The sequence below is a fragment of the Chinchilla lanigera genome, unplaced genomic scaffold (genome assembly GCF_000276665.1).
Source record: "Chinchilla lanigera isolate Chin_1 unplaced genomic scaffold, ChiLan1.0 scaffold00052, whole genome shotgun sequence".
NCBI classification, from domain to species: Eukaryota; Metazoa; Chordata; class Mammalia; order Rodentia; family Chinchillidae; genus Chinchilla; species Chinchilla lanigera.
Window position 1 is genome coordinate 5,440,856 of NW_004955453.1, and position 26,828 is coordinate 5,467,683.

The 26,828-nt window shown below is 43.2% G+C and overlaps 1 protein-coding gene across 1 annotated transcript in view; it reads left to right on the forward strand.

The window, feature by feature from the left end:
- Positions 1–26,828, forward strand: part of Dner (delta/notch-like EGF repeat containing) — a gene marked incomplete at its 5' end in the record, with an annotated part of 308,295 nt that overhangs the window by 133,600 nt on the left and 147,867 nt on the right. Inside the window, 1 exon segment of the mRNA XM_013519994.1 lies at positions 16,512–16,657. Coding sequence (XP_013375448.1) covers positions 16,512–16,657 — 146 coding nt within the window.

The window sequence follows — 26,828 nt, forward strand, 5'->3', positions numbered from 1 at the left end:
CATCTACTGGCTGGCCAGGCCAAGCCTGGGCAGCATCTTTGATTTTTTCTCTCCCACCTGATTTATCAGGAAATCACCTGGGTTCCCACATATCTCAAACCTGGCCACCCCTCTAGGATGGCAGCCCTCAGCCTCTCCTCTGAGCTGGGCCTCATCCTCTGGCTTGGCCTCCCTGCTTCCACACCTGTCCAGGCGGCTGGCCTGGGGCTGGGGGAGGCATGTAGGCCTCGCCTCAGACCTGCAGCTGTGCCATGTTCCTCAGCGTGGAAGCGAAGACTTAGAGGCTGGAAATGCCTGTGTGTCTGCCTCTTGTTCTCTGCATCCTGCCTCCTCTGCTCTCTTTCTTCCAGCCTTTCTAGAGCTTCCCGGGCATCCACTCAGCTGTAGGCCTCTCCAAGCCTCCCTCCCATCTCTGATAGTTAGTTCCCTTTGCCTCCTTGTGCCCGTACCGCTCCATGCCCTGGACGGTTCTTTCCCCATAGAGCTGATCACTTCCCGGAGATACATGATTTCTATACCTGTTACCTGTCTCTCCTGCCTGAATGTGAGCAATGTGAAGACGGGGAACTTTGTGTGGTTTACTGTTGTATTGCAGAAGTTAATACAGTGCCTGGTTCAGAGCAGGCACTAAAAATATATTGATTACGAAGAAATATTAACTAAATATTAGATTATTAGGAAGTCAGGATATAAGGGAAAAAACTCCCAACCTGAATGATATCTGGGACAAGTTCGTGTTCTCTAAAACTGAAGAATGAATTTTAGGAACAGTGGAGGTTAAGAGCAGAAAATATTTGTTGAGGGAAAGAAAGCTTCTGTCTGAGAGAGACAGAAAGGTGGCCCTCGTGGGTTGCCCCGAGAACCCATCTTTTCCAAGGATTTTTATAGAGCAAAACCACGAGGTGAGCTGGGGGAAAAATAGGAAATCACAAGGTGGGCATGAGGTGGGACAAAACTATGGTCAGCCAATAGGAATTGTTTAGGTGAAATTGATTAAATTGGGATCCAATGGGGAAGCGAGTCATGTAGCAAGCGGGCATGAATACAGAACAGGGGCTTTTCCTGTAAGGGCTTGGGTTAGTGACTCTTCAAGGTGATTGTTACCTATTTAGAATATCAATCCCTGATGTCATCCCTAGGGAGGTATGCGGGTGCATTTGTTTAATCTTTTGTCTTGAGGTCTGGTCCTCAGCAAGCACTTCGCCATTTGCAAGGTATCTTGTCTGCCATATTGGCTCCTTCCAGGGCCTGGCCCCATCTGACTGCCTATAATATTTGTATCTCATTCAGCTGCCTAAAACATTCATATATAAATGTACACCTGTACACAGATCTACATATATTGAGAGTGACAGAAATTTATATATAAGAATATACGTGTATATAATATATAGTTTAAAAGATTTCATAGGTCGACAGCTATAAAAGAATATAGATAACTGGGCATGGTGGTACAGGCCTGTAATCCCAGTAGTCTGGGAAACTGAAACAGGAAGATCGCAATTTGGAGCCCAGCCTAAAAAACTTAGTGATTTAGTGAGACCCTGTCTCAAAATAGAAAATTAAAAAATAAATTTTAAAAAATGGGCAAGGGGTGTAGCTCAGCGCCAAGGCTTTGGGTTCAATCCCTAGTACTGAAAAAAAAAATAAATAAAAGCATAGTTTAGAGTGCGGGTGAGTGAATATGTAGGGATGATTTGGGTTGGTTTGGGAGGAAGTAGAGTTTTTAGAATTGGAAATAATAATGCTGATATTTTTTGTGAAGAGTAGAGTATATATAGCTAAAATCCATGAATACAAAATAATCTGCTAATTAACAAATTAGTTTTCTATTAATGAGATAGTTGTAGTTTTGAAAGTATTTTCTTTAGAATATTAATGCATGATTGACTTCTACAAATAAGCCTGGTTCTAAAGCATGAATTTCACACCGGGAGTCCAATGTCTCTTCCTGTGGTGACAAACACCCCTTACTGAGGCAAGGCTGAGAATTAGCATTAGAAACAGAAGGCAGAAGAGAGTGAGACTCACTTGATGCGTCTGATACTTTTTTCTTTGTATAGACTATGAACCGAGGTTCATTTTTACTTTGTTTTGCTTTGGGGTCTCCACTTTACACTCTATGATTCCTGTTAGGTATTCCAGGAATGAAGGCAGTCTGCTAAACAAAGCCACATCGGGAGTTTGGACTATAAAGGCTGTAAGGGAGAGGGATAGAATTTTTAATTTGCCACATTGACCGTTACAGAAAGAATCAATGATCAGATAGCAGTCCCAAGACTTTTGTAAAGACTGAAGTATAAATAGAATCTGTTCTGGCCAGATAAGGGAAACTTTTTCAGCCCACTGAACTGATGGTTACATTAAATTAAAGAATTTAATTTTGAGAGTGAGCTGGCTGGAGACAGGGACAATCAGGAATTCATTTTCTCACGGTAAGCCATCCAAGCGGGACTGGTGGTGTTGTTCGTGGTCTGCAGCGGGACTGGGTTTGTAATGAGGCGTTGCAGCTAGGTAGGCTGGGACTCTGTGTTCAGGCCGTCCCCTGGCTGAGGCTGGAATTGTCTCCTGTGGGGTCACAGCTATTACAATCACTGCCTGTCCTGGAGCCGTGAGCTAGAGTTTGTCCTCTCCTAGCTTTCTTTGCTGGGTATCTTGTTTTTCTCTGCTGTTTTATCTCTCATATCCTCGTATTTGCTGCCACCACACTCATTTGTGCTCATGTGTTTATGTATTCACATATTTTTCTCTCCTTCCCCCAAGCACACTTTGTGAGTGTCTACTGTGAGCTCGGCACCAGCTTGGTGCTGGAGACGGAGGCATGAGCAAACCAGAGATCTTCATCTTCAGTAATCTAATGTTTTAGTGGAATATTGGGTATTAAAGAAATAATGATACAAGTAAATAGAAAATTATAACTGATTAGCACGCTGTGCTATGGCTGTAATTTCAAATAAAAATTTGACCTGACCTGGGTCAAGGGGGATCCTACCTTGAAGAAAGAAAATTAGGCTGAGACATTAGCCAGTTGATGAGGGAATCCTTGTGGGATGAAAGGTGGAATTACATGGACGATGGTCTGATGGTGGGAGACAGCATGTAATATCAGAGGAACTGTACCAAGGCCATGAGCACGGGGCTCAAGGAGAGAGCAGGAGAGTGGTGGAGGTGTGCTGAAGAGGACAGCTGCGTTAGACATTAGATCTGCTCAGCTACGGAAGCTGTGTTAGGACCTATGAAGTAAGGAGGAGCACGGAAGGAGCTGAGAGCCACATTCACCTGGTGTAGGGTCCCTGCTGGAATACATGTATTTTAACTTTGCAGAAAAGAAATTGTCCTCAAATGAAGAGCTTCCAGTCCTGGCCATTAGGCACCCGAGGTGTCTTAGTTATTTTCCTGTTGCTGGGACACACTCTCCAACATCCACAACTTGAAGGAGGAGAGTGTATTTTGGCTCATGGCTTTAGTCCGTGATGGGCTGGCTCCAGTGCAGAGACAGGACGGCAGGGGGACATGGTGGAGGAACAGGGGCTCAAACCGTGGCAGCCAGAAAATAGGGAGAGAAGAGAGGAGCGGGAGACAAGAACACAGCCTTCCAAGTCACACCCCCAGTGACCCGCCTCCAACCAGCTTCCACCTTCTAACAGCAAGTTGGTGATAGCGCCTCCATGATCTTCTCACCTTCCACACATGAGAATTTTAGGGAATATTTTAGATCTAAACCATGACATGGGGAGTTGGTAAACCTGCACACGTTTTGGGGCTTAAGAAACAATTTATTAAATGAACTCTGTAGGCAATTCTAGGCAAGAGAGAGGCTGAGTGGTAGAGATCTTTCTGGAGTCCCAGCAAATGAAGCCAATAGAGAAAGCTGTCCAGGCGCTGCTGTAATCCTGGGGAGTCAGCTCATGTGGTGAGAATACTAATGTGAACCAGAAATAACCTAGGCTGAATCAGCCTCGACCTCTCCATTTTTTTCCCCTTCTGAAATCATGGTGCACCACTGGGAGTTCATTGCAATACGCTGGTTAGTTCTATTTTTAGTGCAATAAATTCACGCACTGGAAAATAAAGGTGTTATGCATAATTGAAGAAGCTAATGCATCTCAAATTAGAAATCTCACCAAACACTTGTGAATTCAGGTGACTCCTTTCGTATGACCTTGAAGTTACCAGATGGCCTTGTCGGTGACCACTTAAACTTGGGATTTTGAATCTAAGCACCAAGGCAGCTGAAAGATCATGCTCACAATAGTTACAAAAGCCAGAAAGGTAAACATGTCAATCAGCAGCTTTTTATGGTAGCTTGTCTGAAGGCCTGATTCCCTGAATCCCTAATGTACATGAAGTCATCTGCAGCCCAACTAGCTGTGTGTTCTTCTAATGTCAACATGGAGGGAGAAGTGATTAATCACTTTGGTGTTCATGGAAATGCCATTAATCAGGAGGCATTCATTGTATATTGATGACTGGACATGGTAGGCAATTGCAGATGAGTGCTACAGTAATTTTGCAATTGATTTGCTCGTATTTGAGGAGTTGAAACTATACTAATGGAAGATTAAGTGATATAATCCTAACTGATTATGAAAAGGCAACCAAACAGATATCAAAAAAGAGATCAAGTAAATGAAGAATTTCAATTGTGCATTCTGTGTGAGCCAACAAAATTTCAAAGGCAGTGAAAATTAATTGCTGTGTTCCACCAATGGGTATTCAGGAACTGGCATTTTAAAAAAAGGTGTCTAATTATGATGTGTTTTTCATATGCAATGAGAAAATAGTTTTGCTAAATGGAGATGAATGCCAAAAATAGGCACACAGAAAGATTTGACAAGCCTGATTACAAATTCTGCTCTGAAAAAGAATTTTATAATTTAAATATTTTATACTATTATGTCCTTTATACTACCATCTCTCCCGTACTACTTGCTTGTCATACTTAAAAAAAAAAACTTTTAAGTCCTATGAATGTTTATTCACATATTTTTCACAACTTTAAGTAAACTGTAGAGCCCAGGCTTTTATAAAAGTAGAGTCTAGATATGAGTTATTCAAAGTGGCAGATAATAAAAACCATTTATTTGCATTATGAATGTAAGGTATATTTTGGTTTGACATTATTTTTAAATTCTAGCAACAATTTTAAAAAGTAGTAGTCACGTAAGAAAATTCCATTTCCAAAGTGTGATCTGAGATAGCTGAGTTAGGGGGCTCTGTGGCCTCCTGGTTTGCGCTGTGGCATTACTGTTTTCTGGAACATACTTCCAGAGCCTGCCTCATTACACAGCTGTGAGTTCCACTTAGGACCTTTATACACTGGATGTGTACGTCCATTCCCACCCCCAGCTTAATATGTTCTCAATTATGGTATTAGGAAGTGAGCCTTTGGGGGTAATGAAGCCACAAGGTTGGAACCTCATGAGTGAGATGAGTGCTCATAAAAATGAGGCCCCAGAGAGCAGCCTGACTCCTTCTGTCACAGGGAGACCCAGCAAGAAGATGACCACTGATGAGTCAGACCTTGGGTCCTCACCAGACACCAAATTTGCTGGTGCCTTGGGGCGTCCTGTAGAAATAAACATGCCTTGTTTAAAAGCCAATGGTTGGTAGTGGTTTAGTAGCCCAAACACACTAAAACAGGACTCATTTTGAAGAGATGTTGGTTATTGATTTTTTTTTTTTTGTCTTTTGTCTTTTCTTCCAGTACCAGGAATTGAACTCATGACCTTGTACTTGCCAGGCAGGCACTTTGCCGGTGAGCTAAATCCCCAGCCCCTGGTCATTGATGTTGCTGTTAGGATGGTGGTGATGACCATGGGGGTGATGATGGTACTGATAATGATTTATAGAGTCCGTATCATACAATTGCCCTGTTTAGAGGTTTTCCCCCACATTAGGATCTTTTATCATAACAACTACTCTGGGAAATAGTGTTATTTTTTCTACTTCAGAAAGAAGGATTCCAAAGTGTGAAGGTTAATCTTGATTGGCCAACTTGATTGGCTTGAGATATACCTAAGCGGTTAGTAAACCACACTGCTGGGTAGGTCATGGGGTACTACTTAGGAACTATATCTGGTTCCTGGTCTTTTCCACTTGGCTCTTCCCCTGATCTCTACTTCCCAGAGGCCAAGAGTGAGGTAAGTGGCTTTCCTTTGCCAGGTCTCTCTACCACGATGTTTCTGCTTTGGAGCTAGCCAAACATGGATTTAAACCTCTGAAATCCTGAACCAAAATAAAGCAATTCCTCCATTTACTTGCCTATGTCAGGCATTTTGTCCCAGCCACAAAACCTGGCTAATAATCTATGAGGCATGAAAGTGTTCAGTTCTCTCCCACTCTTCCCTGTCCAATAAGAATGTAAGCTGTTTTGATAACCAACCCTGCTTTGTAAATACTAAGGAGTAGAAAGCAAGGAAGGGTGCGACGGGGTTAGTATTCTGTGAGTTTGTGACACTAGGTAGTGGCCGATTGATGATTACTCATGAATGGGGTGACCAAGGTGATGAGATAACATGGGAGAGAGTTTTATAGGATTCATCTGCAGGCCTATATTGGTTACGGTACAGGCAAAGCTGTTGTAGTAAAGATAGCTCAAATACAGGGCCTTAGACATGTTACAAACTAATTTGTTATAGTCTAGAGGTAGTTGGTCCACAGTGGCCGGAGCACTTGGGCATCCTCAACACACAGATTTTCATCTCTGGGGTCAAACTGGCTGTTCCAGCTGCCTCCACCATGTTAGCACGTCAGCTAGGAAGCGGGCAGGAATGAAGGGGACATATGCTCAGTCCTCACACGTGTACAGCACAGAAAAGCCACCGTCACTTCCCTGAGTCCTTGAGATGTGTAATCTTTTCTTGGGTGGCCCAGTTCCCAGCAAAAACTCTACATTTTGTGATTAAAGGAAAGCAGGAAGAGTGGAGGCTCTTGGCAGGCCACCAGTGGTCACCCCCTCAGTTCAGATTCTCGGGTGTGACTTCAGACACATAATTCTGAAAGGAGTGTGGTGGGGTGAGCAGCTTCCTGCAAGGAAAGTGAGCAAGAAGCCGGCACTGCTGGCCAGTCATCCTCCAGTGGGAGAAGTTCTGCACCTTCCCGTGGAGAGAGATACATCGCCAACCTAGGAAGGACACTTCACCTATGTTTTTTGTTACATTTGAAGCCTATATTTTGCTGTTGGATTCTTAGTTTTCTCTGCAGGATGAATAGATGGAGAACACTGTGGAAATGCTGACAAAGTAGGACAGTAGTTGTTAAGATCACCGTATTTGACAGCAAACTTTGTTGGAAATAACTCAGTCTATCTTCAGGTGATAGCAAGATGATTGTATTTCTTTTCCCTAGAATATCTTTACATTATCCTTACCGTCTTTTCCCTTAGAGAAAATAATATTACTTACCATGTAATTTCCATAGTCACTTGGCTAAGAATAATCTATCTGAGGATTTAGGTGAGGGACAAAAGTAAAACTGTTCGGATCATTGCTGCTGTGTGCCATTGTGTCTCCTAATTCAGAAAGCATTTTTGATCATATTGTACTCAGGAACTCACAGGAAATGAGATATTCTACATGGGAGAATTTTACAAAAAAAAATCTATTGCTTTAAGCATTGAGAGTTGCCAGCAAATAAGCAACTGCCACCAACAGCCTTCGAGGTGGAAACTGGAAAAAAAAAAGCATTGTTGAGAAAAGATGAAAAGACCTGGTACTGTTGATGTGGCCGCAAGGTATTAACACATGGAGGGCTTGAACTCCTTTACATTAAGTGCTCACTTACTCCCCACCTCTTCTGGTCTGGCTGGGGTTCTGTGATCGGGAGGCAGCCGAGTTCCTATGGCCAGAGCCTTAGTAAACCCTGTTTTATTAACATGCTGCCTTGCCCTTGGTCTTGGCTCGAGTTTGGTCCCTGCATCAAGGTCTCTTTTTGTCCCTTCCCTGACAGGAACAGAATTGTCAACAATTTATTTCTCCAGTTTTGCTTCCCAGACTATAAGTATTGGGTCACAAATCCAAGGGAATCCTGCCTGGCTTACTAAGTTCTGCATTAACTCTCATCTTACCTTCTGAAGGCTGGGCTCGGGTGTGCAGTGCCATCCTTCTGCTCTGGAAGGAGACATGGGGTTTGCAAGTGTTTGCCTTTCCAGTGCCCAGGTTAAGGCAAGGGCCCTGGATCTCAGCTGGAGCTGGAATCTGTGACATTTGAAACACTCCCTGCTGATCTGGTGCCAGCCATGGATGTCCTGGGTGGTGAACAATTTTTATAGGGTATAGGTTGGTGCCAAATGACTCCCTGAATCTTAACAGGAAAGCTTGGAACGTCTGTTTCCAAACACCTACTGCTCAAGGATTTATGGTCAGAATTGTTATTTTCCGCGTATGCTTTCCCTTTAACAGGAAAAGAAAATGGTCTTTAGACAAATGACTGAAATGAGATGTGCAAATCCCATTTGCTATTAATCCCAATGAGGTGTTAACTACAAAGTCGATTTAAGACTCTTTAACGTTAATATTGGAGAAGACAAGCAGTAAAATAAACAGTTAATGGCCTGAAGCCAGCCATTTCATGTGCTTTAATTGATGCTTGACCACTGCATTTCTAAGGTAATGAGCAGACCCTCTTTCACTTCTCATTTGTACCAAGGGAGGCGAGTTTGGCGAAGTCTCTGGTTTAAAAGGATGGTAATGATTTCAGAACATCTCATTACCGTGTTAATGAGCAGCATTTGGAGTTGTGAGCCAGTGCAGAGTGTGTGTACTTATATGTTGAGGGCCGCAGAAGTAGGATACCCAGCTCTCGTTATCCAACTAGTTACTTGAGGGTGCTAACAGACCCCTGGGTAATGTTCACCAAAGGTTTTCGTCTTGGTCACTTTCTCATTGCCGGGACAAAATACTCCATACCTGTCATTTAAAGGAGAAGTTTATGAGGCTCGTGTTTTCAGTCCGAAGCCTGCTGGCTTCTGGGCAGAAAGGGCAGAATGGAAGGGTCTGGCGGAGGAGAGCTGCTCATACCATGATGGCAGGAAGGGGAAAGGACAAACCGGGAGGGAGATGCACCCTTCAAGATTCCACCCCCAGTGACCTACCTCATCCGACCAGGCCACCTCCTAGCAGCACATTTAGCAGAAACTCGTCAGTTCATGAATCCACCAATGAGTGTAGCAGCCCCATCATCCAACCCCCCTCCAAAGCCCCACCTCTGAATCCATCAGGCCTTTGGGGGGACATTCGAGATCTAAACTGTAACAGCTTTCCTCCATTTCAGTTTTAAAGTCTTTAGGAAAATCACCCAGTTGTGTGGCAAATAGAAGCAAACCTCTTAAGTCTTGAAGTGCTGTAGTATCTCTCTCTCTCTTTCTCTCTCTCCTTCTTCCTTTTCCAACATGTAAATGTTGCTTTAATGCTGTGGGTTCCTTGAGAGGTTTTTCTTTAAGGACCAATGTAGTTTTTTATGTTCTTTATGAAATATTATCTTTTCTGCATTATGGTAAAATCATATAGGTGTCTTCCTTTCCTTTCCTTTCCTTCCTACCTTCCTTCCTTCCTTCCTTCCTTCCTTCCCTTCCTTCTTCTCTTCTCTTCTCTTCCCTTTCTTCTCTTCTTCGATCCCCTCCCCTCCCCTCTTCTCTTCCCTTCTCTTCTCTCTTTCATGCTGGGGACTGGATCCAGGGCCTCCACAAAGAGCTACATCTTCAGCCCTTTTTAATTTTTATTTTGAGACAGAGTCTCACTAAGTCACTAAGTTGCCCAGGCTGGGCTTTAACTTGTGATCCTGCTGCCTCAGCCTCCCAAAGTGCTGGGATTACAGGTGTGCACCACTGCACCCTGCTTTGCTCTTTGTTTCTCTTTTTGCTTTTATTTTATACTAGGCTTTATTTGGAGCTCTCCCAACCCAGCCTCCTATGCATCAGGGTTCTTCAGTCATTGGAAAGGGCGTGGTCATTGCAGGTGCTGACAAAGGCCTGTTGGAAGCAGCTCTGAGTGTGTGACCACAGCATCCTCTGCATCCCTCTTCTGCCAGCTTTTGCCTGGCCCGTGGTTGTTAGAATTCTGAATGTGAGGACGAGCCTTTCTCTGCTGGCCTGTCTGAGGAATTATGCTACATACATTGATTTCCTACCCTAAGGAAGGGAAAATAGTGCCCGCATGTTCTGCATTTCTTATAACTGTGTTAGAAATGTCCATCCATTTGAGAGCGATGTCAAAGAAATTGGACTGGCTTTTCAGCAACTCTCAAATGATCACTTACGAAGCCCTAAAGAACACCCTTCTTTGGAGTGAATTCTCTTTCATTTCAGATTCTTCCTCTTGCTCCTGGTGAGGGGCTCAGTCCCTTCCCTGGGTGAGAGGCATTTCCCAGCGGCTGCTTTGCTCTGACCCTGCTGCCGTTTGATGAAGTTAAATGAGGCAGTATTGCCCTCTGCTTCAAGGAACCCAAGCATTTCCCATACATCATCAAAGCGGGCAGCAAATAGGGCACTGCAATGATATTCTTCTCCTGCAGGAGCCCCAGCCCGGTGCTCATCATGCGAGCAGACCTTGCTGGAGATAACGTGCCAGTCCCCTCCACTCAGGATCGGGGATTAGGGAGCATTATTAGGAATTACACGGGAATGTGTGATACGCTGTTGCAAAGTAGATAGAGAAGAATGTGGATTTTTCAAAGTTCTCAGTTACACTTAGGGAAATGCCTTTATTACACTTCTGAAATCTGAGCAAGCGCCTTTCCTCCTTTGCCCCACCAAAAGGGCTCATAAATATGGATGGCAGAGAAAGTTCTTCATTTAAAAGGATAATTTTTAAATAGGTAAAAGATGATATCCACAGGCACTATCCAGCTGCCAACAGGCAGTGCTAGCCTCAGATAGCCACAGTCCCACGGCTGCTAAGCTTGCCTCACTGTCCAGGATTCACAGTTTAATTCAGACATTTAATTGGGAGAGTTAAAATTTCATTAATATTTTAATAAGGGATTTTAAGGCCTCAACACTCATGGTCTTCTTAAGCAAAGAAAGCTAATAGAGACATCTTTTGAAGAGTTGTTTCCAAGAACTTCAGACACTTACAATGAGTTTGGGCATGTAAACACTGTCTAAATATCAGAGTTACCTGCATTTCCAAAAGAGATGAATAAAATGTACTTCTAGGCACTCACATGGAAGCTTCTAATTCCTGGTAATGTTACCTTAATAATATTATTACTGTTTATGTGACTTAGATTGGCTTTTCTGCTAAGTCCATGGTTCTTAACTGTAAATGTCAGAATTGCTCCAGAAATCTTTTTCAGAAACTCACCTTCCAGGAGCCCTTCCAGACCACACATGTCCCACCATGGGTGTGGGAGTCTGGGACTACCTAAAGTTCCTGCAAGGTTTTGAAGCCACTAGTTTCAGTGCTAGTTAAGAACCACTAATTTTGACTGAAGGTTTGTGGCAGAAACCAGGAAGGACTCATCTTTGTACCCTAAGATGGTGCCTTGTTTCTAAAGTGAGCTCAGTGCTTGTTCATTGAGGAAGCGGAAGCAAGTCATCTAGAAAACTACATTTTGTGTATTTTTTACTATGCACTAATTTGAATTATTGCCAGACAAGTGAATTTAATAGCTGGTAGAATTTGAAAAATAACCTTTGAAAGGAAGCCTCTTATATCTAGAGTAATTATAGAGCATGATGTGCTCTAAATGCTTACTGAGCAAACAAACGTTACAGATTTTTAAAATAATTTAATACGAAGCTAGAGAAGCAAGCAAAGGTTTTCTACTTGATCTCACTGAAAAGCACTTTTATAATTACAGATATCTGATTTTATCTCTATTATTTTATATGTAAAATGTCACTTGGAATAAGACCTCTGGTAGCATCCCAGTATTCTGTCAGGCTTCATTTCTTTACTAAGGGTAGTCAGTCGCAAACTGATAAGAAATTATATTTTAGCAAACTGGAATTTGCATGTTCAAGTAAACACTTTGTTATGGTTTGTGTCTGAATGTTCCCCCCAAAGCCTTATGGGGTGAGCTTTTTGGAGGCAGCTGAATCTGGAGTTTGTGATTGGTTTATTGTCTAGTGTTGGGATTGGAGGTGTGAGTGCTACACCTGCCCTAGGGCCGGTGGCCTGTATTTAATATAAGGGAGAAAAAGAAGCTTGCTCCTCCCCGCACTTTGCTCTTATTGTTTTTGTTGTTTTCTGCTGCCGTAAACTGTTACCCTTCTACCATGCGCCATCCTGCCTTGGAGCAACTGGGTATGGTCTAAAACCTCCACAAACTGTGAGCTCAGTAAACCTTGCTCTCTTTAATTTTGGTCACTGGAAATTTTGTCTCAGCAAGGAGAATGAAATCACTCAAACACGCTTCTTCACAATGGACATTGTGGATAATAGGACATTCTAGAAATGCCTTTCTGGGAATTGTCTTTGTTGCTCTGACCATAGTGTATGTGCTATGTCTTGACCTCTTGTTCACCACCTGGCTAAGACTTGTTTCTCGCCATCAAAGAAGCTCCAGGAAAGGTGGCAGGATAAGCAATTATCCAAGATGGAGGATAATCGGACAAATACAGGAGGTGTGGCACAGTGTGGACAGACACAGTAGAGCTCAGGCTGGGCTGAAACACTGAGCACAAGCTCATGAATGGAGTGAAATCTCAACGGGACCTCGATGGTTATAGATTGGGAGAAGGAGGAGTCTTCCAGGCAACAGAGGCACTGAAGAAATGTTTGGAGAGCTGGGCTGAGAGCTGTGTTTCTACAGGGTTATGATGATGAAGATGTAGAAAGCTCTACAGAATAGACACTTTTGCTTAAACTATCCATTCCCTTCCTCCCCAAAGCCAACTTACAGCAGAGGTTTCAATAGGAAATCTTAGGAAGAAAGTAACTAATCCTCTGTGGGTGTAAAATATAATAATTCTGCCTAAAACTCCCAAACCTATCTTGACCATGACACCAGGAGAATTTTTTCTCCTAATGCCAAATCTGAAGTTGAATGATGTCTCAATTGTTCTCTGACTTCTGTCATGCTCCACCGTGAATTTCATGCTTGTGATTTGAATAAATGAATTAAGTTTTGAGTCCATCTTGTTCCTGTTAAAACAATCCCTGGTATTAAGGTAGTAATTTGTTCATTAGCTCTAGATACTGTTCAGGATATTAGGAGTAAGGTGACCATATTGTCTTACCGTCTGTATGCATATAATTATAGAAAGCACTTCCCTTTATACTAAATGGTTCTCATTTTGAGAATAAATTCTATGGTTACCTTATTTGGCATTGTTATCCCTGCTTAATACATGACAAACTGGGACTCAGAGTCATGATTTGTGTAGAATCTTGTCTAAAATCATTTTCACCCATTGTCTTACATACCTGTTTATAGGTAAGGAAGGAGGAGTCTTTCTCCTATATAATCAAGCTACTAATTACAAGTAGCTCATTGACATTTAAGGCTGGTTGAAGTCACAGGAAGGTTTTTGTCTTCCCAAAGTCTCAATGATGGGGATTTCAGGGTTCCTGGAGCTTAGATGAGCCCTAAACAACAACAAATACAGTTGTTTGACAGTTTTCCATTCACCCAATCGGTACTTGGCTTATGGGAGAAATTAGAATTCACCATGGGATTGAAGTCAGGGAAGAAACCTATGGCTTTGCACCGGGTGTTTTCCTGGAGGACTCGAACATTTTAGGAATGTACCTGCACTGGGTGACAGCCAATGTTATCAGGCTGAACACATCAGGCCCTCCTTAGGATGATTCTTTGCCCTCTTTCATGGTGGGCTGTCTTCATCTGGGTTTAGTTTTTTGGTTTGTTCATTTCAGACCTTACTCTTGTGCTTTGGTTTCATCCATGCTGCTCCCGTGCGTTCCCATGCTTGGCACCCAGGAAACCATGTCCTTGCCAGGCTCCTCTTCACCAGTGAAAGCTGTTTGTTTCATTCCTCTGACTTTGGGAAGGGACACTTGACTCCCTGATTCTGCATAGCATGTGGGGAGCTGGCTTAGCTCTTGCTAGACTTGGTGGAAGGCTCAGGAAATACAGTTCAGAGGTACAACCCAGAGACTCTTGTTCCCAGTACTCCTAGAAGCAGTTCTTGGAGGTAGAGCATGTCACCAGCATTGCTGGTCACCCACTGGTGTGAAAGGAATCTCCAGGAACCATTGCACCTTGGAATTCCAGCCCAAAGACCCTTGAGAGCATGAATTCCTTTCACCCCTTGACTCAAGGCCTGCTTTCTTTCTGTTCCATGTTTGCTCTCCATTTAGCATTTGGAAGTATGAAACATGAATGCTAGTGTGTCAAGTAACATTTTGAATAGATCTGTGACAATGGGCTTTAGGATACACAACACCTTAGGGTACAAGGCATTCTAAATTAAGAACATGTAAAGTATTTGGAAAGTTGCTATTTCTTGTCAACAGAAGCCACATGTTCTTAAGTGACCAATTAAGGAGATGATGCTAGTTGTCATGAAAGCAAGGTCAATCAACATGGGTTCTGTTTTTTATCCAGTTATTGTCATTTTAATGAAACACATGTGTGAGAATAAATGTAGTTCTGCATGCATATGTGTGCATCACAAGAAAGAATTTGATATGGTGAGGGAAAAGGACTTTATTAGAAAAATACAGAGACTTTTTGAGGCTGTATATTTTAGGTGTCAGAACACTACATTTTTCTAACCTGTCAAAGCCTGTTTGGTGTTGTGTTGCCTGAAATATAACAAATAATACAAATATAAATTTGGTTATACAAGGTCTAAAACATGTTAAACTATGGCAATGAATAAAAAGCTTTTTTATGTATAAGATTTGATATTTTTCTTGAATTTTTATATATTATTTTTTAAAAAGTAAATCTCCTTTATCTGAGGTTGGCTGTTTCTTTCCCTGAATCTTTATATACATTTATTGTGCATATATGTGTATATAACAGTGCTTATATATGTGTATATAACAGTACTGCTGTATAGGTTTTGATATTTATGTAAATATAAATAATGTTGAGGAAAAAACAAGTGGCAAAAGAACTCTTTTTATATTCCTGTAGCTAATTAGGTACTGGTTTAATGCATTATAAATTTCATTTCCCAGTCTGTGTCAGGTCTACCATCTTTGTTTATGTTGGTTATTTACATACAATTTGCATTTAGATAAGGTTAAATTGGTTGATCTATTTTTTGTGTGTTATTATTTGTATCTTGTTTAAGAAATCCCTTACCCCAAGATCAATGAAATTTCTGATTTTTCCACTTGAAATTTTAAAGGTTTTGGTTCCTATTTAGCTCTTTAAGCCATCAAGATTTATTTTTATGCATAGTGTGAGGTAGGGATTCGAATATACTTTTGCCTGGTAATGGAATTCATTTAAATTATTCTAAAATAAATTGTCTCTTCTATATTTCCTCATTGATTCTTGGTACCACCTTGCTGCTAAAAATCTTTTGCCATTAAAGTATCCATGGGTATGGCTTCATGATATTAAGACTGTTGGACTTGATCTTTCTCTCAAACAGCACTGAGAATATTGTACTTAATGTCATCATATTAGTGAGTTTCAGTAATATTTTAACTTGAAATAAAAAGTCACATATGAATTTTTATTAAAAAAGAGGCTTACTGAAATTATTTATTAATGCAAAATACTTAAGATATTTGTTTCTTCATTCCACTGAATCTATATTTATTCATCAATTTATTTCATATTTATTGCTATAGAAAAATGACTGTACTAGGTATCATGGTCATTCCATGAGAAATATGACACATCATTGATGTTGCAGTCAGTAGTCAAATATGATTAGTCCTGTTTTATCAGATGACCCAAACCACCTATTTTTATTAGGTATATAAAAGTGATACTGTGAGGTCAGATTGGTGACAAGCAAGCATTCATTAAGAAACTCCGTGTAGAATGTGAACCCATATTGCATGCCTATGAGAGAGGGCATTGAGGGCTGCCAGGGAGGGCTGCTAACGGGGTGGGGCCTTTGGATTTTCCCAGCAGTGGTAAGTGTGCACAGTAGCCCAGAGGAGGAAGAGTAGAGTGACATAGGGAAGTTGCTTTCAGAGAGAAGACCGGGTTCAAAAGCAGACATTAAATTCTAAGATCCAGCATAGAGATTGGCTTGAGAAACAAAGTGGCCCTTAAAGGACAAGGGCGGGAACAAAGCAAAGGGCCTAAGATGGTGGCTAAAGTGCCTGGCACTCCTTTCCCTTGGCATAGGCGGTTTCTCATGATGCGTGGAGAGACTGGTCTGTTTAAAGGCCTGACATCTGAAGGGACTATAGCCTTGTGCTTTATTCCTTCACCTCGCTGCAGTTTGGTTTTTTTGCTAGACTCATTAGCTGCCTAGGGACTGGGAATGTAGCTCAGTGGCACAAGCACCTACCTAGCAAGCGTAAGGTCCTGAGTTCAATTCCCGGTACCAAAAGAAAAAAAAAAAATAGTCATGTGGAATGACCGTTGGTAAAGCTTTATTTTACACTTTCTATCGTCCCATTTTCTTTTAGGTTTTGTGAATGATTCTGTGACTAAATCTATCGTGGCTTTGCGTTTAACTCTGGTGGTGAAGGCCAGCAACTGTGTGCCGGGGGATGGCCATGCAAATGACTTGGAGTGTTCAGGAAAAGGAAAGTGTACCACAAAGCCATCAGAGGTAAGGGGACACCTTGCAGCTTTTCGGTATGTGTTTGCATGAATAAATACCTCCATATGTATGAACCTGTGTGTGTAAGCAAGGATGAGAGAGGAGAGACCAAGCACATTTGCTGAAAAAACCTCTCCCATCCCTGGTTTCCATTGTGTATTAGTTTGCGACATATAGCTATATAAACCTCCATACCATTTTAAAAGTAACGGGAATAAGATGGTGCGGTGGTAGATTTTGCCTTGGTGTGAAGTAGCACTCCCATGTGGTACTCGAATCAAGAGGAATGGACGAAAGGAAAGGTAAGCACAGTCATTTGCTTTCCCATTGTTGGAACTGTAGCCTGTAAATGAGATAATTCCCTCGTAAGACTTCCCATTTCCCTAGTGATGTTAACCTTATGGAGCACCTGCTCCCTAGGGGCACCCATTGCTCTCACTGCTTGCTACTTCCATCTCTAGTATCTTTTCCTTTATTTTCCTCTCTCCAGTCACACATGTATATTTCCATTAGAGTTAATGCTAAAAAAAGTGGGTCTCAATAACAGTGGTGTAAATTTTGATAAGCAAAGAGAATAGGGTTAACTGGCAAAGGGGTGTTAGCAGAAGCTTTTAAATACTGCCCTTACCATCTTGAAAATGCCATGAGTTCCCTGTCTTAGGTATGCCATTGCAGTTACTTTAATATACCACTTCCTGTAAGCTATTCCCTAGCAGACTCAGGATGTGGGCAGGCTCCCAAGAGAGTAGTGGAAATGATAATTTCTGCTAAATGCTTGAGAAGGAACAAAGGCATAAACCAAGCCAAAGGTGTGTCCCTGTGTTTTGGAGAGCGAGAGGGACTGTGGGGTGCAGGAGGTGAAGCCTGAGACGGCTGCCGTTACCAAGCTAAGCTGGCCTTTGGATCTGGAATCTCCGTCTCTGCCAGTCTGGACCAGCCTGCCTCTCTTTCTGGAGGGAGCCTCATTTATCAATGCATTTAATGGAAAAAGAGAGTGAGGGAAACTTCTGTGAGTGGAAGCCAGGGAGGGGTAGCCTAACTGGGGACCAGACAAGGAAGTGATGGGGAACCTGGCTGATAAAGAGGTCCCGAAGGAGATGAAGAGAGAGAGACCTGGGAGAGCCACGGCACAAAGTGGGAGTGTGTGACGGCTTCCTAGTGGCTTGGAATAGGAGGTGCCCAGATCTTCTGCAAGTGCAGCTTCACTGCTCCTCCCAAACTATTTTGAGGGCCATTTAGCTCTGAAAGACACAGTATTGGCAGAAGAGGAACAGAGGGTTGTTCCTGCAAATTTTGACTGTCAAAGCTTTTTTTTGCTAATAGCTAGCCCATGTGGGGGAAGTGAATTTATAAGGCGGTCACCATGGTCTGGTGATGCACGCGTGGTGTGGCATGCAGCCACCCCAGGGACTCAGCCGCCGCCACAGGGCTGCGCCTGGAGCTCAGAACTGACTCGTCAGAAACGCAGAGAGGTATTAAGCATCTGGCAGGTAGCTTGGCAAACCTTGACAAACCTGAACATTTGACTCAAAAGCTTTGGTGAAGAAACCACGCTCATTTTAGTGGGTCATTTCAGGGCCAGCACATCTTCGTTTGGGGCACCTGCTTCTTTGAAGAGCTTTTGATACCTCTAGCCTCGCATCTTCCCATATCCTTCTGCACTCTTACCCCCTGCCACCGTGCCAGTTATTTCTACAGTGTGGAGTCTCTGCTGCTGTCCATTCTGCATTTGCTGCCCGTGAATATAAGGGAATTGTGGCCAGCGATTTTATTTGAGCCCTCAGGGCTCAGGCTGGAGTTATCGTGCCCGTTCCAAGACCCACCACCTTGGGTCACATTGTTAGCTTGAAGAGAAATGTCTGTGTGATGAGAGCTACCCCTGGCAGGAGTGGGTGGGGGGAGGAAAGTGACCCATCTTTTTTGTGTCTACTTGAGTTCCTGTGGCCCTTTGCAATTGTTGTTAGGGCGGCTATAGCGGCTCAGGAGCAGCTTCCTGGCAATAAAAGAGCATCATCATCATGTTTCTTCCTTTTTATTGTTTCCTAAAATTGGGAGTTATATTGTCCAACCTTCCACTCGATGCAAGAATCCACACCATAGCACAAAACAAATAGAACTGTATTTGGTGATTTAATTTTATTGTTTCTAATCATTTTATACCATTTTATTAGATCATCCATCAAAATAAAAGCAATCCTATTATTTCCACACCACTCTCATTGGGTAATGGAAGTTATTTCTTTCCTGTCAGATATACTTTGGTGAGGGGATATTTCACAATTTCAAGTTGAGGGCTTGCTTCTGATAGAGCGTAAGCTTGCTTTTCTTAGATATTGTTCTTTTCTGGGAAGATTTTTAAAAAAGTGTTCGCTGTTACTTTGGCAAGAGCTCTCTATTTTTGAAAACTGCTTTGTTAAGAGGATTGATTTTGATCTTTTTTCTCCTTATGAAAATAATTTGACTGTTGGCCACTACGTAGTTCTCTCTGAACTTTGCACTGAGGTTGTTATAGTTCCAAGCACTGCCTCTTTGATGACTGAACCCTTAATTATCCTACAGGTGAGCGAGAGGGAATCTACATGGGATTCTTTGCTGGTTTGAGCACTAAGCCTTCTTAGATCCAAATTAGATTCCATGGACTTTGCCTCTCAAGGTCAAGAGGTTTGGATTAGTAAGAATTTTGTAGAGAAACAGAATCATGGGATAGATGTGGGGATTGACTCATGCAACTGTGGAGTCTTGGTGGGTCCGGACTCTGATGGGGGAGCCTGGAGAGCGAACATGCAAGAGGGATTACAGTTCAGTTCAAAGGCTGTCTGCTGCTGGCCCGAAGAAAACTGCCGTTCCATATGAAGTTTGAAGCCTGTCTGCTGGCAGAATTCCCTCTTGCCTGGGATGGTTGACCTTTTGTTCTATTCCATCTTTAACTAATTGGATGAGGCTACACAGATTATGCAGGAAAATCTGTTTTATTCACAACCTACTGATTTAAATATAAACCTCAACTGGGTGTAGTGGCACAGGCCTGTAATCCAGCACTCTCTGAGACTAAAGCAGGAGAATTGCAAGTTTAAGCCTAGCCTGAGCAATTGAGTGGCTTGGTGGAGACTATCTCAATATAAAAAATAAAAAAGGAGTAATGATGTAGTTCAGTGCAAAGGCCCTGGGTTCAATCCCCAGTACTACACACACATACACACACACACACACACACATGCACGCATTTTACATGGAGTAAATCTTATCTAAAAACAACTTCACAGAATATCAAGAATGTTTGTCCAAATATCTGGGACCAACCAAATTGAATCATAATATTAATCATCACAAATTCTCTACATGCTTCAAATTCCCCACTGCCCTCTCTCTATCCAGTCGAATGCATTGTCTTCAAGGTTGAGGGAGTTTTAAAAATTTTTGTTTCCTGAAAATAGCCAGAGGCTCCTGACCAAAAGTCATTTCCTAGACTCCTCACTCAGACACCGCTGCCTTAGGCCAGGCAGCCAGGAGGCTCTGAGCTGAAAGCAGACTGTGCGCAGCAGTCCTGGAAACAGACACTCAGGAGCATGCATGTCATCGCCCTGTCTTTGCTCACTTCCTAAAGCAAATGCGTAACATCTTTTTTTTTTTTATCAAAGGACTGTGTTGTTAACCAATTCAGGCCACACAGAGTTAATAAGAAAAGACACGTGCTGAGGAGTGGTAGAAAGGAGGACCTTTCCTGTCTGTGTGGATGGGCAGGTGGGGTCCGGTCTCCATTCTCAGAGGGAAGCCCTGGAAGCCACCTGCCTGAGGCGTGTAGGGCAGGATACTAGAGTGGGCTACTGAGACTCTGCCTTGACAGAAGGTAGGGCTGGGCTTGGTCTCAAAGCCTTGAGAGAATGGGTGTACATTTGCCCTCTGTCTGTGGGCCAGTACCCGAGAAAGGGCTGCCCTGCTGGGTCCTGCCGGCCAAGCTCCTTGTGGTATCTCTCTTTGCCTTGGAGTCACAGGTTCAGGCCGTGTGCGTGCGTGCGTGCGTGCGTGCATGCGTGCGTGCGTGCGTGCGTGCATGCGTGCGTGCGTGCGTGCGTGTATGCACCCTTCCTGCCTGCAGCTCAGTTCTTTCACCTGGCTTCCGTAAACCAGTGACCTGAGCCGGGGCGTTACCCACTGCTTGGCAGCACCTGCTGCTCTTGTTCTGTAGCCCTTGTGGCCGGGTGGGAAACACTATCCCTCTAGGACCCTTCTGCCCCATACGAGCTCCCCTTGTGGTTTTCTTTGTTAGGAAAGCCTGTGCTTGTTTTCGAGGGCCCTCAGTAAATTCCCCTGCCTTGGTTTGCTTATTTCAGAGCAGCAGATGGGCAGGCACAAACAGCCTGCCCTGCTTCTGAGCCCCCCACCTCATCTCCTTGTTCGCTGTGCTCCAGCTCGTTATCCCACTTATTCCACCTGTGCACTGGCTGCTCCACCCCTCTGCCGTCCCACGTCTGCAACTGTGTGCTAGCCTCAGCCTGAAATCCTGCTGCTTCAAAGCTGTCTCGAACTAACCCCGTGCAAAGTAGCTCTCTCCTCTAAGTGCCGTAGTATCTTCCTGTTCGTACAAGACACGTGACTTCTGACTCACGCCCGTGCTTTTCTATGTCTATTATTATTTGCATTCATTTCATTGCAGGGCTCTTGAGCACCTGCCCTGTGCTTAGTACTTGCCTGGGATCTAGGGCTTACCTGTTTGGTCTGTCAATACATATCCTCTGGAAGATGCTGCAGGCCTCTGGGGACAGTGTGCTGGACTTGTAACTGTGGATTAGAGCACAGTGTGATACGTGCTTGGAGAGGTTTGCAAGTATGCTCGGGGAGCCCAGAGAAACGCCCAAGTCAGATGTGAGATCACGGAGGGCTTCCCTAGGGAGTCTAGGGCTGTGAGCTCTTTGACATCTGGCTCATTCTGTCTCCATGGCAACAACTAGCATGGCCCTCTCATATAGGAGATGCTCAAAACTGTCTGTGAGCTGAAATGAGGAAAATAAATAAAAGAACAAAAGTATGAGAGGAAACCGGTTTCTGAGGGTTGCATTAGAAAAATCGTTTGAGTTCTATTTTTGATTCATGAAGGAGCATGGATAGTAGATGGTGAATTTAGTTTTACAAGATAATGATTTGGAAAATATTCTCTGAAAAAGATCATCTCACAGACGTGAGTGGGGCTCGGAATGTTGTAGTCATCATCCATCAGGAGCATTTTAAGCAACAATGCGGTCCCTTTCCCCATCAAAAAGAAGTAGGTTAGAACAATTTGAATCCATGGAATCTTTGATGCTATCTTCTTGTTGGTTTGGAAACCATCAGTGAGCTCTCTAGTTTAGGTCGTGGCAATGTGCAGGAGGGCAGGGACACATCTCCTATTCATTCACCGGCCACCTCACTTGACAGCAAATTCTTCCACATTGTTAGTGCAAATGCAAAGGCCCTCACAGGGTCAGGCAAAGGAAATGGGGTAAGAGGGTAAATGAAGGCGCCCACAAGAATCAGGGGGAAGCATGAAGGAAAGCATCCTTTTCAAAGTCAAGACAGAGGCGCAGCCAGAGCATCAACATGTGCAGGGACCTTTTAAATAGTCCTGTTCAGCCTGGGGTGGGTCAGGCCCCCAGGAATCTGCCAGCATGAAGCGGGAGGAGCTCTTGAAATAGGGAACAAGACATAGTCAGACAGGGTGCCGAGTGGCATCCTAGGTAGAACGCACCCGTGCCAAGGGGCACTACAGAGAAACAGATTCCTCCCCCCACCCACAGTGTTCATCTGGGGGTGGGGTGTGGCATAACTTTATCACTTGACTAAATAAATTGCTTAGTGACAAAGCTCATTAAAAACTTTTGAGCCAGAGAATAGGTGGTTTGGATGAAAGGCCAAAATGAAGCTGTCTGGGATACATTTATTTGCTGATGAAAGAAAGGGATCGCTCCCAGATTTCACTTGCAGAACCTGCCCTGTGGACCTCAGAGAGCAAGAGCTTTTTATGAATAATAAAAACATAATAAGTATTAGAAATATATTAACCACAGAGATCATAAAAGTCGATGCAGCCCAGCTGTCACTCCATTAGCGGGTAAAGGATCAGCCCATCTAGAATTTCATTGACTTGTGTTTGAATTATGACTCTTGGTACTAATGTAATTAAAAAGCCTGCCTTTTATGTTATAGAACAGAAGGATGATCGTATCGTTGCCCGCACCAAAAAATATGGCAATGCATTTGAAACGTTGTTATAAATTATTTAAAGAGATGGTTCTAAAATTACATCTCAAAGGATAGATGTTTCATGGTGTTTCTCTTCAGCATCAGTGTTGTGCAGGAGGTTGAAGTGTATCCCCCGTGCGAACAGCTGTAGAGCACTGTGAAGGGCCAGTGACATTTCAGATATTTCAGGGTGAGGACTGTATCATCAGTGACAAAGTCAAGGTCATAGAATTTAGAGCGGAAGGTGATTTGAGAGGCCTCCCACTTATTTTATTTTAAATGTCAGGAAACCAAGGTGTAAGAGAGCTTTAAGCTATTTGCTCAAGGCTTACAGGCTATATGTGGCTGAAGCCAACAAGTATGAAAGGTTTTTGGACTTTGGCCTTGGGGCTCCTCCTGCCGAGCCACACTCTCTTAGGACATTTAGGAGCAGAGCAGGCTTTATTGCCCATTCAGTGTCCCCAGGTCAGGTTTAACTGTCTACTCCAAGGAAAACAAGCTTCAGATTTTTGTTTGTGCCTTTGCTTTGACCCGAGAGCATTTTGCTTCAGCATTTCTCAAACTTGCAGGTGTAGCATGAATCCCGTGGGGATCCTGTCAAACTACAGAACTTGACCCAGTGAGTCTGAGTGGAGCCTGAGCTAAGATGAAGTTGATGATGCTACTGCAGGCCTGAGGACTGTGGACACAGGACCAAGGCATCAAAGGCACTAATCTTACAACTTCTCAGAGAGACTTAGATTCAACAGCTCTTTGCCATGATTTTCTTTCACAGATATTGTACCTGGGACTAAACTTTTTCTCCAGCAAAGCCTGAGAAAATGATGGTATAGGTGAAATCAGTAATCCTGGGGAAGAGGAAATCCCTATGTGTGTGGCTGCAGGCTTTACTAGGGCTCCGGGGGCTGTTGTGTGCTGCCTTCAATTTTATACTTTACTTGTTACAACTCTGAGGCTTCACAAAGAGGAGTGTATGAGTGAGTTTTCCTGTTCCTGGACATAATACCTGAGACCTACAGCTGCAGGAGGAGAGGTTTAATTTGGCTCACAGTTTCAAGGGATTCGGTCTGTGGTTGGTAGGTCCAAAGTGGAAAAATCATGGCAGAAGGGTGTGGTGGGGAAAAGATGCTTAGTTCATGGCGGCTGGGAAACAGAGCAGGGAACAGTGCCAGAGAGAATGGGCCGGGGACCAGAAGTACCCAAAGTCATACCTCTGTGACCCACCCAGATACACCCAAAAGTGTACTCGACCAATCCCCTGGTGGATCCCAAGCCAATCAAGTTGACACAATCAAGCTCAACCATCATAGGAAAAATGCTCATTTCAGAACTGTATCAGAGATGACAACTGTAATTCTTACATTTTTCACTCATAACTTTTAAGATATAGTGAAAGAACTCTGGGTAGTCTTTTGTGTCCAAGGGAAGAAAAACAGCTGTTTGAAACTTGGTGGGCTTGCTTCCCTTGTTCCCTCTCTCTGAAATTCTTATGCTTTTGTCTTGGTTCTCAGTCCATTAGTTAGTGGAGTGTATGTGCTGCTGGGAATGATGTGGGTAAGCGTCTGTGTCCATGGAAGGCATGCAGAGGGAACAAATCATCACTTTCTTTAGGGATGCTTTCCAAGAAGGGGCTTGTACCACTTGTCATCTTGGAGGAGTCCAATGTCTTTCCTCATTTTCATTCCATCATCCAGTGTGCTGTGAACATCAGGAATGTGTGCAGAGTCACCTCTTAACCAAGCAAGGGTGGGGACAAGGATGTGGTCCCTCCTGTTCTGGTGCTTCAGGTCAGAACACTGGCATTGGAAGGCCTTGAACGTACCTTTTATCTAATGCCTTAGACATTATCGATCTCCTCAGCCTTCTTCAGCCTCTATTTAAGTGTCTTGAGGCAGTGTGGTACATCTCTCAGAACTTGAAGAGGTAACCCTTTCTGTGGTTTTCCTATTATAGTCTTCTGCCCCCTATAGCCACTTCAAGTATGGCTTTAACACAGACTGATCCGTTCCTTTGCATGTGGAAAGATTAGGCCTTTAGTTTGTTGTGATCATTGCACCATTCTTTCTGCGACCTTGTCTTAGATTGTGAACATCTTTGTAAGTTATGGAGCATGAGCTAGCTTTGGAATGACTAGTCACTCAGTCTGAGGACACTGGGGGTTAGGACAGTAGGACAGATAACTCTTATAAAACTGGACAGGAGCATCAGTGGTCTCTGGTCGGTGACTTCTAATGGGTCCGCATGGCAGAGTTGAGGGCTTTCTCCAATCATGTGCTTCCTAACAATGGGGTGCATTCTGACAGATGCATTGTTAGGTGGTTTCATCACTGTTCAAACATCACAGTGTATTTACACAAACTAGGACAGCTGCGAGGTCACTGGGCAGTGCCATCTTTTGGGACCACCATGGTGCACACAGTCCATTAGACTAAAATGTTGCATTTTGCGCCGATGTATGTGACTGGGACTCTAGTTGAGATCTTCCGGCCTTGAGGAACAAAATGATCCCTTTTCTGCTTGCCATGGTGCTTTTGCCTTTAGAACTTGACCCATTTTCACCTCTGAGTCACAGATGCACTTGAAGATTTCCTCCTTGACACAATGCTGATAGTTTTACTTACAGAACTGTTCAGCTTCACCTAGCGCAGTGTTGTTCAGATTCTGGTTTCAAGCTCCCTTTACATTCTTAGATATGAGTGAGGCCTCCAGAGAGCTTTCCTTGAGTGGGTTATATCTACTGATATTTATTGCACTAAATTAAGCCAGATGTGGTGGTGCCCGCCTGTGATCCCAGCATTTGGGAGGCTGGGGCTGGAGGATCACTGCAAGTTCAAGATTAGCCTGGGCTACGTAGTGAATTCGAGGCTAGCCTGAATTACATAGAGAGCAGTAAAAAACAAAAAACAAACAAAAAGTACCAAAAAACTCCCCAAAAGGTAAAAGAAATTAAAACTGAGGAATTAAAAAATATTTATTGATTCGTTTAATTAACAAGCCCCTCATGATTGACATGAATAGCACCTGTTAAGTGAAAAATAACTGTATTTTCAAAAAACTCAGAGGGAAGACTGGCATTGTTTTCATTTTTACAAATCTCTTTAACGTCTGGCTTCAGAGAAGACAGCTGGAGTTGTACGTTTGCTTTTACATTCAATCTGTTGCAATGTGTTGTTTTGGTTGAGGTCTAGGAATAAAATTCAGCCTCACACAGATATTTAGTTGAAAAAGGGAGACATGTTTTAATAGAGTTTTCAGGTAATTATAGATATTCTTGAAAATATCTCAAAACTAGACAAATGGTAGATTTATAAAGGTTAATTAAATGTGGAATCTTGGAACCCTATCAATAAACTTCGTCTGCTGCTACATGAAATCTATTGGTCTGTACTGCATTTGAGAATCTTTTAGCAGGAAGGGGTTTCACTACATGTCCCATCAGCCCATTAGAAAATATTGGATCACCAAGTTATATGTAGATTCCAAATGTTGACACATTTCACGACACAATATCGGAAAAGTTGCATCTGTGATTAATATCACCACCAATCTCATCAGAGAAGTCTTTAAGTATTGGGAATCTGTCAAGTTCTTAATGGAAAAGTTTTCCAAAGTTCTAATTTGTCTTTAAAAGCTCAGATTTTATCTCTGACAGCAGCTGTTGGTTTTTTTCCTGAAGGTGAGAGGCTTATTTTGTTCATGCGAGAGGAAATATCTGCCACATTGCCTAGTTTGGGTAGCTACAATTGGTCTTTTAGGTGTTTGGGGGGGAGTGGTGGCGGCTCAGGGCCCTGAGATTCTGAGCTAAATCCTCAGCCCTTTTTTATTTTTTACTTTGAGTCAAGTTCTCACTATTTTGCATAGGCTGGGCTCCAATTTGGAGTCCTCCTGCCTCAGCGTCTCAGATCCTCCTGCCTCAGTCTCTCTGAATAGCTACCAGGGATTACAGTTTTGTGCCACCATGCCC